Genomic DNA, 16,016 nt, shown 5'->3' with positions numbered 1-16,016 from the left:
ATCAAATCTGGCTCTTTGAATTAGGCCTGGAAACAAAACTGGGAGCTAATGCAGAGCTTGTAATGCATGGTCATTGTGGCGTTTCCCTATCAACATCCTTGCCGTAATATTTTGGACCATATACTGTTCCCAAGAGCCCCACAAAGGAAGGCATTACAGCAGTCAAAGCCTTCATGTAACCAGAACGGGGATGAACAGACTGAGATCTACTACATTGTCACGGTTGGATAACTATACCTAGGAAAGGGCACAGGTACCATATTAAATATAGTTTGTAAAAGACATTTTGAACTACCGAGACCTTTTTAGCAACTAGTCATGAGGCCTGATCCAACAGTCCCTGCATGCAATGAACTTCCTCCTCAAAGGAAAGTGTCGCACTACCCAAAACCCCATCCTCTGAGAGGTTCTGGCATTATCTAGTGGCTCTCATTCTTCTTCTGATTACAAAGAATTAGATCAGAGATCCACATAACATTCATAATAATAATGCAAGAGAAAGGTAATAATAAAAACTAGAATACTAGAAAATGAGAGCAAAAACTGGGGAGTGGGTGATCGAAATACTTCAAAGACCCAGGTGACAATCAGCATCAAATGACTAAAATATTCGTTCTAGTGTCTCTAGACTATTTCTGGCATATGGTAACCATGTTTAAAGCTGTTTTAATTTTTCCTGTGCATTTTGTTTCCAGTTATCTTCAAATACCATAGCCATTTTTCTAACATTTTACTAATATTAAATCACAGCTGTACGTTTCAAAGACCAAAGAGGTAAATTGAACAGAGTTCTGCTTACCTGACAAGTTGCTGACAAATCTGACATCCTGGGAGACATCTGTTAAAGAACACAAGACAGCATCTTAGCGCTTTGCCCTTCTCATCTCCACACCCAAGAATCTATGCCTTAATATGAACAAGACTGACCTTAAATATTGACAATTTACACCACAAAATTATTTATAGCTCAGTTTTTACATTCAGGGTGCTTTCTCACATGCCAAATAATGCACTTTCAATCCACTTTGCAACTGGATTTTACTGTGTGGAATGGCAAAATCCACTTGCAAATGATCGTTTAAGTGCATTGAAAGTGGAATGAAAGTGCATTATTCAGCACGTGGGAAAGTGCCCTTATAGTTTTGGGACATGGCTATATAGAGAAAAGCACTCATCGTTCATTGGTGTAATTTTGTGAAGGTGTTCCAGAAGTAAAATGCCTGCTTACACGGACATGTAATAAATATCACTACGCCTCTAACAGTGCAGTGCTAAGCAGAAGACAATGTGTTCAGAAGGGTATGACTCTGTTTAGAACTGCGCTGTAAGCAAACTTGTGCCAGCAAAAGCAACACGCAAACATGACGCTGCAATGACAAACAATGAACGGGTACCTTCAGTTTGGCAGTCCGCATTTTTATTCTGAATGTGTATTGAGAGCAAAACTGTCAAAGGGTCTCACTTGTGGCTCACGTTTAGACACTGCAAGAAACATCCATTTGTCTACGGGAGGCTCCGAAGCAGCCTGTTCTTGCGCATGCATGCTCCCTCACTTGTTCCTCTTTTCTACCCATGTACATGGACCACCACTGAATGTTTCCTGACTTCAGAACCCTTCAAACTCCAGTTTGCTGTGATATACAAACAGATGCAAAACTGGGGTTCTTTTCTTCCCCACAAACTTGGATTAAACCTTAATTCAGAATCCCAGTGGTACTTTGGGCTTTTTGGGTGGGGAGAAAACAAAACTCCAACTGCCCACACACCTGAATTTGGACGTTACAACAAAATGGGGAGGGGCTGTGGCTCAGTGGCAGAGAATCTGCTTGGCATGCAGAAGGTCCCAGGTTCAATCCCCAGCATCTCCAGTTAAAGGAACTAGGCAAGTAGGTGATGTGAAAGACCTCAGCCTGAGACCCTGGAGAGCCATTGCCAGTCTGAGTAGACAATACTAACTTTGATGGGCCAAGGCTCTGATTCAGTATAAGGCAGCTTCATGTGTTCATGTATTCAACAGGAGTTTGAGTGAAGGCTTCCCAAACCTGGAAAAATTTAGTTGTGTTCATACATGAGGCGACTGCGGAAGGGTGTACAGAAGAGCATTAGAACAAGCTGTGCCAAGCTCGTCACAGGCAAACAGGCTTTTCATGATGTCTGAAAGACTACTGTGAAGAGTTAAACCCAGGTTTGCCACAAATTATACCTTCCATAGGGGGCTGCAACCAATCACATGGATGGATGTCCCCGTGTAAGTGTTTACGTAATTAACAATTCACATTTTTAGAGACATGCTTCAAATCTCAAGTACACACTTTAAAAGAAATGTCCGATGAAGCCCTTATTTTCTGGGGTGAAAATGAGAAACGGATCAAGAGGTTACCTATGATAGTGCTTCTCACAACCACAAAGGACAAGGTTCTTCTCCCAAGAATAAATGATCGGGCTTTACAAATTATCGTTATTCTTTTTCTCAAAGCCATTCCTATCTTTATTTAGGAATCTTATTTGCTTCACTGAGTTTCATTCACCTGAGCAAAGCTCTGAAACTCTTGCCTGGGAAATGTTCTCAACACCAACTTCCCAATTACCCAGTTTGCATTTGAAAATGTTCCGTGTGTTTCGATCCGATCGTAGCAAAAACTTCTCAGGGCTCTAGGGCTTCATGAAATGCAGCAAACTCACCATAACACATTTTACAAACAAAAACAACTGCTGGCTATTTCCTGTTTCAATTATCAACAGATTCTGAGAAGCTGAAATTCAAGTTTTTCCTGGAATTAATATTTCTGCATTGCCTGTACAGAGAAACCCTGTTCCATTTTATAATTTACCTGTGAGGATCCTTTGAACTTGGTATAATATACACACATTCCCGCTTGGTAAAAGTATTTTCTATCCAAGATTTCTGGGACTGCAAAGTAAGATATTCTGAGTGTCAAACACAAGTATTGTCAAGTTATCATTAAAAACAAGAGTATTTTACAGAGCATGCTCTCATAGGATCAATCCATTTACAGTAACAGATTAATTCTTTGTTGTGTGTTTTGGATCAACAGTTCACACGCTCGCTGAACCAAGAACTTCAAAGAACAAATTAGTAGCTGCCACATTACATCGTCTGGGAAATATCTCAAAAGCTGTCAAAAAAACTTTTAAAAATCTGTATATTTGAATGTATGAAAAGCCTCAGATTGAGAGAGAACACACACCAAGCAATCATATGGCAAATGAATACAGGGTTTGATCCAAAGAATCATAAACGGGAGGCAAACAGCTACTACTATTCTTCCACAAACATTTGAGCAGGAGCTTGCAAGAGTCCAAGCAAGGCTCTATTGCCTTTCTGATGCTTCTGCTTGCATAGAAGCATGCACTAGCGGAAGAAAACAAAATATTATTTGGATTTATCCTGCAATCCTAAGAACAAATTCCTGGGAGTATAACCCGCTAACTTAAATGGGATTTGTTTCACAGTAGACCTGTTTAGGATTGCTCTTTTTAAGTTTTACTTTTTGAAATTCTAATGTGAGCAGAAGACACTTTCCACATATGGAGGAGCAACCTTTGGAAGCATCCCATAGTGTGTGTGTGTTAAGTGCCGTCAAGTCGCTTCCGACTTATGGCGACCCTATGAATCAACATCCTCCAAAATGTCCTATCTTTGACAGCCTTGCTCAGATCTTGCAAATTGAGGGCTGTGGCTTCCTTTATTGAGTCAGTCCATCTCTTGTTGGGTCTTCCTCTTTTCCTGCTGCCCTCAACTTTTCCTAGCATGGCTGTCTTTTCCATAGTACGGCCGACTAAAAGCAAAAAGCAGCAGTAGGAATGCATGTGAAGACAAGCATTTGTACCACATCATCTCTTGCACTGAAAACCTTCCACAAGTCAGCTACAACTTGACAGCATTTTCCACCACTAGATTTCTTTCTTGAGATATTTATGGGCCCAGTGGAAACCTAAACAGCTTACAACTTCATTCCCCCACCCCCACCCCCACAACTACCTTGTGATGTTGCTTAAGCTGAGAGAGAATGACTGGCCCAAGGGCACCCAGCAAGTTTCCATGACAGAACGGAGATTTGAAACCGGGTCCCCCAGATCCTAGTCTGAAACGCTAAACACCCACTATCAATATCTACCACAGATTTCTCACTCTAGGCAGACATACATGCATTTTCAGACATATCTACAATGGAACAGTTCAGTAATTCTATATTATTATGAAGCACAGCAGTGTAAGATAAAAATAAGACGTTCTTTTTTGAAAGTAAAATGTTCTGTCATAATGTGGGGAAAATATAAAACTAGAAGCTTTAAAAATGAAACCATAACATTATTATCGTTCACTTTCAACCACATCCTTTCTCAAAGGAGTTCTGAATGGAGGGCAGAATGTTATTAAATTTTATCCTAGAAACAAATCCATGAACAATTTAGGTTCAACAAAGAGATTTTTTTCCTCTGTGTGCTGACAAGAAGCCCATGACAGTCTCACATTCCATCAGTTACATGGACTCAAATACAATAGTCTAGGATGAAAACCTCTGCACAGATCACACAAATGCATGAAATAGCTTCATGCCAATGTGCCTTATATTCCCACCAGCAATACACATCTATTTTTCAGACATTTGGTACATATTATGGAGAGGTGCATCTTTTCTTTCATCGTCCTTACAAAACTACAATGTGCTAGTTAACTAGGTAACACAGGGGGACTTAACAGCGCTTTCGGCAAACTGAAAGTCTTTCTCCGCAGCTGAGACTTCTTCAAACTTATCTTCGCGGTTATACAGAACGAGGCAGTTTTCCATGTGCCCTCTGGATACAAGCATTGCAAAATAGAATACACATCTATTGTAAACGACATAAATGACCAATTCAGAAGCATCGGAACTTAAGACATGGTCATACCAACCTTCAGAACATTTAATATAGTTTGAAGTATCCAAAAGTGTGAATTTTAGTAAAGCAGCCCATCTATGGATTTACCTGGAAATAACTCCCATTTCTGAGTAAACATGCTTAGGACTGCACTCCTTGTTTTAAAAGTAATCATAACACCGAGCGGAGCACAAGAACAATTTTCTAAATTTTAACCTCAAGGAGAAAAGGTTTATAACGCTCGGTTTACGGAGTACAGACAAAACATCACATCCCATTTTTATAATTATTTCTGTGTATCACAATATTTGAAGCCATAAACATGGCAAGAGAATACCTTTTTTTAAAAAAATACCTGTTCAAGATACAAGGTCCATCTTATTTTTTCTTTGCAGAAATCCATGCTGAGCAACTACCAGCAAGCCTCCTTGAGGATCAATCTTATACCACACGGTTTACTCTAATTTAAGGCTTGGAGATGACAGGTTATAACAACACGCTGCTTCTAAAGTGCAGGATGAGATCAGTCCTTAAAAATAAGTTAATGTTACATTACGGGGACAATCCTATTATTGCCTGTGAATGAGATGAATATTCAGGGGGGCATCTCTACCCACTGCTCCATTCTCTGGCTATGGCACTTGAATGTAAGACTGCTATGAATCAGAATCAGTGAAAAACACTAATGTGCACATTCTGATGATTTCAACGAAGGCAAAATTTGAATGCCTGCAGCTGCTGTCTGCTGAGTCAGACCTAAGGTTGCCAACCTCCAGGTAATAGCAGAAGATCTGCTATTCCAACTGATCTCCAGCCGATAGAGATCAGTTCACCTGGAGAAAATGGCCACTTTGGCAATTGGACTCTATGGCATTGAAGTCCCTCCCCTTCCCAAACCCCACCCTCCTCAGGCTCCACCCAAAAAACCTCCAGCTGATGGCGAAGAGGGACCTGGCAACCCTAGTCAGACCACTGGCCTATCAAGATCAGTACTGTCCAGTCTGACTGTAAGACGCTCGCCAGCGTTTTAGGATAAGGTCTTCCTTATCACCAGCATGGTGTAGCGGTTAGGAGCGGTGGACTCTAATCTGGAAAACCAGGTTTAATTCCCCACTCCTCCACATGAGCGGCAGACTCTAATTTGGTGAACCGGGTTGGTTTCCCCGCTCCTACATATCAAGCCAGCCGGGTGACCTTGGGCTAGTCACGGTTCTCTCCGAACTCACTCAGCCCCACCTACCTCACAAGGTGTCTGTTGTGAGGAGAGGAAGGGAAGGTGAGTGTAAGACCGTCTGATTCTCCTTAAAAGGTAGAGAAAGTCAGCAAATAAAAACCAACTCTTCTTCTTCAACTACTACTACATTATCCCTTTAATTGGAGATGCCAGAGATTTAACTTGAGACATTCTGCATAGAAAACAAATGCTCTGCCACGGAGCTACAGCCCCTACAAGTTGTGGTGATAAGTTCTTTAATATTTAATATGCAACAGTCTGCAAATATTCACCACTGCTGAATCATGAAGAGGTGCCGGGCCGTTATGAGCCTGTGAGGTGGCTGCCAAGAAATACACCTGACAATACAAAATGGCTGGCCAGCCAGATGGCACCCACCCACACTGTGGGATTACACACCTGAAACATGCATTGCAAGTTAAGTGTTTGATTCAGAAACCCATAAGTGAGACTGCTCCTATATTATATATGGATCTTTCTGCTTCCAGTACCACTTTTGATCAACAATTCTATTGTGGCACAGCATGGAGGGTTTCTACCATTAGGCTATCACACTGCTGAGTGCCAAACCCATTTCCAAGGCCACGTTTCATGAGGAGGAGGAGGAGGAGGAGGAGGAGGAGGAGGAGGAGAAGAAGAAGAAGAAGAGTTGGCTTTGATATACTGACTTTCTCTACAACTTAAGGAAGAATCAAACCGGCTTACAATCACCTTCCCTTCCCCTCCCCACAACAGACACCCTGTGAGGGAGGTGGGGCTGAGAGAGCTGTGACTAGCCCAAAGTCACCCAGCGGGCTTCATGTGCAGGAGTGGGGGAAACAAATCCAGTTCACCAGATTAGCCTCCGCTGCTCATGTGGAGGAGTGGGGAATCGAACCTGGTTCTCCAGATCAGAGTCCACCACTCCAAGTCACTGTTCTTAACCACTACACCATGCTGGCTCTTAAAAGAACGTACTGCAATACTAGTATGTACACTTCCTCAAGCATTTATCCAGAGAGGCATGTTAATAAAATAAAAGGCTGCCTTGTGATGAATAAAACAGTCAAGAAACCAAACTATGAGCCCTATAGATAATTTGCCAATACATACTATCTAGTACAACTCAAGCTTCTGCATTGTGTTAGGAGAACTGGAGCCGCCTCTGTGAATGTTTATGCCTCCTGTTGTATCTCTAGGCACATCTAGGAAAGTAGGAACTAGTTCAAACAAGAGAGGAAGAAGCTACACAGGAAGAAGCCTGCTGGGGTCAGATGATACCAAAGTTAGGAGGAAGACTGAAAAGCAGCGCCGGGCAAAATGTCTACTTCTCGAATTCATGTAACCTCGTCCATTATGAAGTCTTGAGACTAAAAAGTCACTCCAACAATTCAATGGGGTTATTGCCAAGAAACTATCAATAAGACACTCGCAGGATTGCAGCCAGAATCAACGAGCTACATTTTGCTCCTTCACCTGCCCTTTCCCAGAATGCAAAAGGGGAATTAGTGCCCCGACCCCGATCCTGAGAATGGAAGCTCTCCTCTCAGGAGAAGAAAAGCAGCACACAATAAACCTGATGGAGAAACAAAGGCATTACGCCGGTTTATACATAAGGTCAAATCATTGTTGTTAACTGAGCAAACATCGAAATCATGCACTCCCTCACACAGAATCATCATCACATGCTTTGAATTCTTCCAACATATCCTATTTCGGGGGAAATCACAGACCTGAACTGCTCTACATAGGCAGCATGGTGAGGCAGTAATTGAGGTGGCAGGGTGCTGAGGTGGCAGAAATGATTATGCCACTTCAGACTGCGGGTGAGGGGTTATATTTTCCAGAGTTCCCCTATACTGTAAACCCCCCGTTAAGTGGAAAACTACCACAACAGGCGAAGAACCAGGCTAGAACCTTACAGTCTGCTGTACCATGTTTTTTTTCTGCAGGATGGTCTTTACAAGGAGGAGAACTGAAACTGTGCCTACCTACAATTTGAAGTAGAAAAGCCCATTCCTCCACCTCACATGAACACATGAAGCTTCCTTATACTGAATCAGACCCTTGGTCCATCAAAGTCAGTATTGTCTGTTCAGACCAGCAGAAGCTCTCCAGGGTCTCAGGCAGGGATCTTTCACATCACCTATTCGCCTAGTCCCTTTCTAACTGGAGATGCCAGGGATTGAACCTGGGACCTTCTGCATGCCAAGGAGATGCTCTACCACTGAGCCACAGCCCCTCATTCTCTCACATGCCTGGTCCAGGCCACAGTACTCCTTGACTGGATGTAATGGCCAACCATGGTTTGCCACAAACCAGGAAGTGCTGGAAGAAAGCAAAGCTTGAAAGGAAAGAGTAAGAGAGGAAAAAAGGACCCAAACCTCATTCTTGCAACACTTAGACATAATGTGTGCACCCATACATTGTCCGGTCTTTCTTTGCTTGCTACTCATACTACCTAGGGCTGCTTTAGATGCTTCTCTCCTCCCATCCACATGGGAGGGGCCGTGGCTCAGTGGTAGAGCATCTGCTTGGCATGCAGAAGGTCCCAGGTTCAATCCCTGGCATCTCCAGTTAAAGGGACTAGGCAAGTAGGTGATGTGAAAGACCTCAGCCTGAGACCCTGGAGAGCTGCTGCTGGTCTGAGTATACAATACTGACTTTGATGGACCAAGGGTCTGATTCAGTATAAGGCAGCCTCATGTGTTCATGGCTTGCCTAAACCTCTATGTACAACGAGACGGTGAGTGGATCTCAGGCTCCTATTCTGCCTTCCTCATTTCCAAAAGGGGAAAGGGCACTGAAAAAATCCCATGTTTGTGCCAAAGCAGCTTTTCTTGACACTACAGACCCTTCAATACACCACGTAGTACAACAGAAGCTGTAGCCCTTTTGAGTGTAAGAACTCTTCGAATGAGGTTGTTCTAACACTCCCACCAGTCTTTCTGCCCAAGCGCAGATAGCTGGTATAACTGCAACCTGAAAAGCAAAGGAAAAAGAAGAGTTGGTTTTTATATGCCGATTTTCTCTACCACTTACAGAAGAATCAAACCTGCTTACAATCACTTTCCCTTCCCCTCCCCACAACAGCACCCTGTGAGGTACGTGGGGCTGAGAGAGTGTGACTGGCCCAAGGTCACCCAGCTGGCTTCATGTGTAGGAGTGGGGAAACAAATCTAGTTCACCAGATTAGCCTCCACTGCTCATGTGGAGGAGGTGGGGAATCAAACCCAGTTCTCCAGATCAGACTTCACCACTCCAAACCATCGCTCTTAACCACTACACCTGCTGGCCCCCTGAGGAAAAGGCTCCAGGGGGGGGGGGCACTGTGGGAGGAAAACTGAACATCTGCAATTACATGGCCTGAAAAGTCGCCTTACAGCTCCAGGCATGCAAAGTTTAATGACTATGGCTCCACGCCAACTTGCAACTTCAGAAGTGCGGCAGCAGAGATCTCAGAAACACCAGCAGTATTTTCAGCCTGCATATCAAGGTAGTTTCCTTCCCAAGGAAACCAAAACAACGAACAAACAAATGTACGTGAGCCATGCTCAAAAAAAGTTTCCGTTGAAAACTTGGCTCTTAAGGACGGCTTTAGGAAAGATGCATGCACTGGGGAAAGTCAACTGTACCTACAGGTATAACAGAAATTTAAAACAGGAAGTATTCCAACACAAATACTGTACGTTCTCTAAATATGTATACAACCAAACATGGCAAACCAAAGCACGTCTGCTCTTTGTTGAATGTTTTAAAGCAAATGGCGAAAACTTACTGGAAATACAGATCTTCGCAACGAAACCAGTTTCTAAGCATTTTGTTGTGCATTCCTGAATATATTCCATTCCATTTACAAGTCACTGCTCAACAGGAACACTTATTAGCCAAACACATGGTATCATGGGACTTAGCTGTGATCCATGCCTAGTTGACTGTTAACACCTCAAATGTATAACAGGCTCCTAAAGCAATAGCTGCGAGGCAGTAATTCTAAACTAACCCCCGTTATCTTCCTATCATCACTTACAACCAATGAATCTCATTTCAGAAATTGAGCACCTGATGCAGATGTTATAGTACACTAAGTTCACACATACAAAGTAGTTAGTTAACAACTGCATTTTTCCCCTTCCTCCTACCAGAACACGAACAACAGTGCAATGCTTTCAAGTTTCATTTATTTTAAATCAGGATATGCACAAAGTATCAGAACTTTTCCTAAGGGATTCTTAATTGTGTGTAATGTTGATACTAGCATGAAACCATGCCATGAGGATGCCCCGTGAGAACGTTATACTCCTGGCATGGGGGGGGATGACATGTTAGTCGCATGCAGAAAAAACAAACAGGAGTCTGGTGGCACCTTAAAAATGAAAAACACTTTATTCCAGCATAAACTTCAGTGGATTAGGGACCACTTTATCGGATACGATGTGGTGGGTTCTCATTAGGTTTGCTATAAACCAGGACTCTGAAACCATCTTGACTAGTCTGGGTTATCCTGGTCATTACTGACCCTGACTTAATCCTAATTAAAGTTGTCCATGATGCAAGGCGGAGTGGGTAAGAGAGGGAGAACTGCAATCTCATGACCCACAACTACTGCCAAAGTATCCAAAACATTTCCTATGCCGTAGGCCTTAATATTTCAACATCACTTTTTCCAGAGTCAAAGTGCTTCAGCATATCTTAGTTCAGCAAACCTTACAAAACCATCTTAAGATAGACCGAGATTTCCCTGTTACTGAAGGGGGATGATATAGTTTATATGACATAAGTACTTGTCTGACAGCTAAGGTTATCAACAGAGGCCATGATCTGTGTTCCTCCATTTCCGGGGCTGGATGTGTGTGCACCAGGAACAAGACCTAGACTCTGGAACTCCTTCATTGATGGTCACCTGTTGCTGAGTCTGAATTCTTTTGGGCACCTGGCAAAGATTCTCTCAAGCGCTTCGGACCCACCGTTGCGGTTTGAATTATTCCCACCCTCACTGCCTGCGATCTTAGGTTATAGTTTAGAGCAGTGGTTCCCAAGTGAGCAGTACCACCTCCTGGGGGGCGGTGGGATTATAGGGGGGACTAAGAGGCAAGGGGACAGTGGAGGGGGGGCGCTAGAGGTGGGCCCCTTCAACTGTGTTGTTCGATAGGATAGGGGACGCTGGGGTTGAGTTTGTGGAACCAATGGGGCGGTGGCCCGAAAAGTTTGGGAACCACTGGTTTAGAGGATATTTACCGTTTATATGTCTCTTTTTTATTTGTTTTATGATGCTGTTTTAGTTGTCAGTTTTACTGCGTATTTGATGCTTGTTTTACTGGCATTTAGTACACTGTTGTTTTGTCTTCCATGTCGTAAGATGCCTCGGATATAGCAACAGAGAGAGATGGGGTTGGGCGGGCAGAAATGTTTTAAATAAAGCTACCTAACAAGCATATGGCCAGGCTGATGTTTTAAGCAGCAACTTCATAGTAATTCTCTTAACTACTTTGTATGGTAGATTGCGATGGCCTTCGGCCACGAACAATAAACTTTATCGTGGTCATCTTAGCAACTACGCTACCCTGATCGAATAAATACTTTGTAAAGCCAACAACTACAAAAAAAAAAAAGTACACTATATCAGCACCAAAGCTGGACTTCATTTCCCACCCACCCCCAGATGCACATTAGGACAGCAGAACTGTAATGTGTTCCTGTATCAACCCTCCTTGAGGCCTTGCCATAGGCTGTTCTGAGCTTGCAGAAACACTTTGCTGAGAAATCCCAGTTTTATTTAAACACAACCACACTAACAAAATAATCCTGAATATTTTAGCTCAGTAATAGCAGGGAACAAAGTTCAAGTTTCACATTTTCTACAGCTGTTAGTTTAAGGCTCCAAGAAAACCCCACAGACGTCTCACTTCCTTGTTCTCGTTGCAATTTTGAAGTTACCTATTTCTATAATTACTAAGCCTTAAAGACAAGGAAGCACCAGCTAGCCGGCTTAAGCACCAAGCTATACTTAAGCTCTTCTCCAAACACAGAGATCCAAGGAGGACCAAAATATAGCCCATGGAGGGGGGCGGGAACATAATTGAGATTTACATCAAAGAGTTGAATAAAATCTGAAACAAAACTGTTAGCTGATCAAATGAAGCATTTTTCGGTAGGCATATCACCTTTATCAAAGGAAAGTCTGCCCTTCCCCACTTTGATGATAGCAAAATCTGTGCAACAAGGTAAAACCCAGACTGACATTCAGGGTCATGTGAACCTAGGTTTTGCCTTGTCTTGCTTACTCAAGCTGCTCTTTGATGATCAGGTAGAGATGAAAGGGCAAGATGACAAATGCAAAGTATTATACACAGGGCAACTATGAAGACATAATAAAAAGGGTATTCCCCATTTATCTTTCACCAGTTGTTTAAATCTAGACTCTGCTAGCTGTAACTTGTGTATGTGTGTGTGTGTGTGTAAACGTGCCTTCAAGTCGCAGCCGACTTATGGCGACCCCTTTTGGGGTTTTCATGGCAAGAGACTAACAGAGGTGGTTTGCCAGTGCCTTCCTCTGCACAGCAACCCTGGTATTCCTTGGTGGTCTCCCATCCAAATACTAACCAGGGCTGACCCTGCTTAGCTTCTGAGATCGGACGAGCTGTAACTTACTCTCACATAAATGACTGGGTGCTACTTTTAGGCATTCCTTCTTTTTTTAGTCTTCTTTTCAGCTGCTATGGGAACTGAGGTAGTTGTGAAATTCCTGCATTTAGCTGCTATGGGAACTGAGGTAGTTGTGAATTTCCTGCATTGTGCAGGGGGTTGGACTTGATGGCCCTGGTGGTCCCTTCCAACTCTATGATTCTATGATTCTATCAAGTATCATCTTCCCCATCTCCAAGAATACAAATCCTTTTCAAAGCCAAAACAGTGTTTTGAAATCTCCTGACTCACCAGCAGAGCCCCGATCAGTTTAAAAGGTTGTCCTTCTGGTGCTACCCTTCTCCCCCAGCATTGTGTCTAACAAGGAGCTGGAACTAATACACCCCTAATATTTAAGAGATGAATGACATTCTTGCAGAACAGAATGTTTATTTTAACGCCCTCTTGTTTAACTGAAACAAGCCAGCTTCACACAAAGCCTGCGGCAGCAGTTCAAGTAACTGTGTGGTGTGTACGCTTATCTGTGAAACCCTTCTTCCTATGTCACGCGTGCCAAGATATAACCCTATAATCTGGCTGAACAGACAGTAGCAGAAGATTCCAACTCTGCGCTGTTTTCCAGATTACCATAAAGCCTCACGCTCATACCTAGGCAACTCTGCAATTTGGAAGGAGTCAGCAACAGCAAACTAACCATCCTCTTGAAATGTGGCTCTTGAAAGCCTACAAGAAATCCCATTACATGAACTGAAAAAATTATGATTATTTTATTTTAAACAATTAAATTAGCATCCAAATAAAAATCCCAGCAGCTTTATGAAGGGTACAAGAACATTAAAAAAAATCTCTCCATAGGTGATCAACGTTCATACAAGGAAACCTTTGCACTGTTTCCATTGCATCGAATCAAATAATCAGCAAAGAGCTTTACTATATAACGAATCAGCACCAGAGACATAATTTAACACTGTTTTGCCACCCTAAAATCATTCATATTGGCCACTTCCCAAGCAAGACATAGTCAGTGCTGTTCTCTCACATGCTTACTGTCTTAAGACTGTCCATATCACTCCAGTAACTCATCTAAATGAAAAACAAATTAATTTACCGGTTCACCGGAAATCCACCCCAGCCCAAATCTCCCCCACTAGTGACTAAGTTCTTAGGCAATTAAGGCAGCAAAGATTAGAACGTGGGCAGGGCCTTCGGAATTGTGGCCCTACAGAGTCAGCTGCTCTCTGTAACCTGACCATGTAGGCCATGTACAGACAACATAAACATTTTATTCAAAAGCTGCTTTTAAAAATGTAGCTAATGTAACAGCCCATTCCTGAGGTTTGGGCTGAAAATGGAATGGAGGCGGCATGACCCCAGCGCCAGCGTAAGTGCCCTCTTATCACGGATTAGGGAGCACTTACGCTGGTGCGGGGGGCACTTACGCTGGCGCGGGGGGCACTTACGCTGGCGCGGGGGGCACCAGTTTTTTGTTGGTGCAGCATCGCTGTTTTCAATAGGGCTATTTTTCCCATTTTCGCAAATATGTTTTAAAAGGGGGTGTTTTTTGCCTTGCAAGTAGTCGGGAAACCTCTTTGAAGGCGCTGTCCCCGGCTGCTGCATCGCTCAGTAATAAGCTGAAAGCTCACTGCACTGTTTTGAGGAAGAAGAGAAGAAGAGTTTTTTTTATATGCCGACTTTCTCTACCACTTAAGGCAGAATCAAACCGGCTTACAATCACTTTCCCTTCCCCCCCTCCCACAACAGACACCCTGTGAGGTAGGTGAGGCTGAGAGCATAACTTGGCCAAGGTCACCCAGCTGGCTTCGTGTGTAGGAGTGGGGAAACAAATCAGTTCACCAGATTAGCCTCTGCCGCTAATGTGGAGGAGTGGGGTATCAAACCCGGTTCTCCAGATCAGACTCCACTGCTCCAAAGCACTGAAGGGGATGGTAGCCTCCCCTGGTGGTCTGACCAGGAACTCTTTGAGGAGGGGCTGTCCAAGCCAAGGGAAGATTCAGGGATCCATGAGAATTTTTTAAAAATCAAAAGAAGGGTTGCTTAAGTCTGAGGACCGCTGAGCTAGAGAAAAAGACTACAGTAGTCAGAAATTAGACAATCTGGGCCAGGGCAACAATTTGGCAATATTAACTGGAAGGAAGCATACTATTACATAAGTGAACAGCTGCACAAGCGAACACCGAGCCCGGACTGTTTTAAAGCGATACTACATTAATTTTATTTGCTCGTCGTGGGAGTCCGCAGTAGCCGATTAGGAAACCGTACAGTATAATTAGGGCGGGAAGGTGATGACACATTCAGGACAGGCCCAGGCGGAGAAATTCGATTTTGTGACGGCAACAGGGCTCATCTAAAGAAACACCCCCCGCCCTGCTCAAACCATACACTGGTTATTATGAAAGGGCAGGATGCGGGGGGGGGGAGGTGGAGTATCTAAACAAATCCTTATTCCCCGTTATTTCATCACCCTTATTTTGAAGCCAGGAAAAGCAGGAATGAACACTTGTTAAACATTATCAAGCCAGGTAATGGTGCAAAGACCAGCCACATTTTAAAGCTCGGAAGTCAGGCATATTTAGAACTTTGAGGGAAAATAAGGACTACTTCAAACGTTTTATTATGATATTACACAGGCAACAGAATTAGATGCAGAAAATAAAAGCCAAACTAAAGCTTTGGTTTAACATTGCCAATAAAGTTCTCCTTAAAGACAAGACACCATGCTTGCCAAAACATCTCCCCTATTACTGGCCCGAAAAACTACTATTCAGACATAAAGTGCCTCTGAACATTGAGGGTTCATGTAGTTATCCTGAATGGTGTCCAGGAATTTCTATAATCCCCATTTAAAGCCAATAAGAATATTTGGGAAGCAATTCCCAACATTAATTTCCTTCAGGAATTTGCTCAGAGGTAACATATCTAGCAAAGATAGGAAAGTATCCAGAGTACGTGGTTAGGCGAAGAGCACCTTAACATCAAAGCAGAGTTCCAAATTTGATGAGCAGCGTGGAATATGTTGGCTCCACTTTTGCTTCCTCCTGTCTTTCAAACACATGAGGAATCAATACGGGTTCAGTGAACACGGCCTGGTGCAGATGTTAACCCTAGCCAACCCCTCTCCTACTAGGTAGCTTTTGAACACATGAAGCTGCCTTATACTGTATCAGATCATCGGTCCACCGAGGTTGGTATGGTCTAGTTTGGTGGCGACTCTCTGGGATCTCAGGCAAAGGTCTTTCGCATGACCAATTACCAG

The 16,016-nt window shown here is 43.2% G+C and overlaps 1 protein-coding gene across 1 annotated transcript in view; it reads right to left on the bottom strand.

Moving 5' to 3' along the window:
* The window catches only part of TRPM7 (transient receptor potential cation channel subfamily M member 7), an 81,085-nt gene that overhangs the window by 52,858 nt on the left and 12,211 nt on the right, over window positions 1-16,016 (bottom strand). Inside the window, exons 2-3 of the mRNA XM_056865681.1 lie at window positions 2,832-2,911; window positions 800-838 (exon numbers count right to left, since the gene is read on the bottom strand). Coding sequence (XP_056721659.1) covers window positions 800-838; window positions 2,832-2,911 — 119 coding nt within the window. The remainder of the gene's footprint in view (window positions 1-799; window positions 839-2,831; window positions 2,912-16,016) is intronic.

Source organism: Euleptes europaea, chromosome 20 (genome assembly GCF_029931775.1).
Source record: "Euleptes europaea isolate rEulEur1 chromosome 20, rEulEur1.hap1, whole genome shotgun sequence".
NCBI lineage: Eukaryota > Metazoa > Chordata > Lepidosauria > Squamata > Sphaerodactylidae > Euleptes > Euleptes europaea.
The sequence above is the reverse complement of the archived record's forward strand: the minus strand, read 5'-3'. Positions and strand labels throughout refer to the sequence as shown.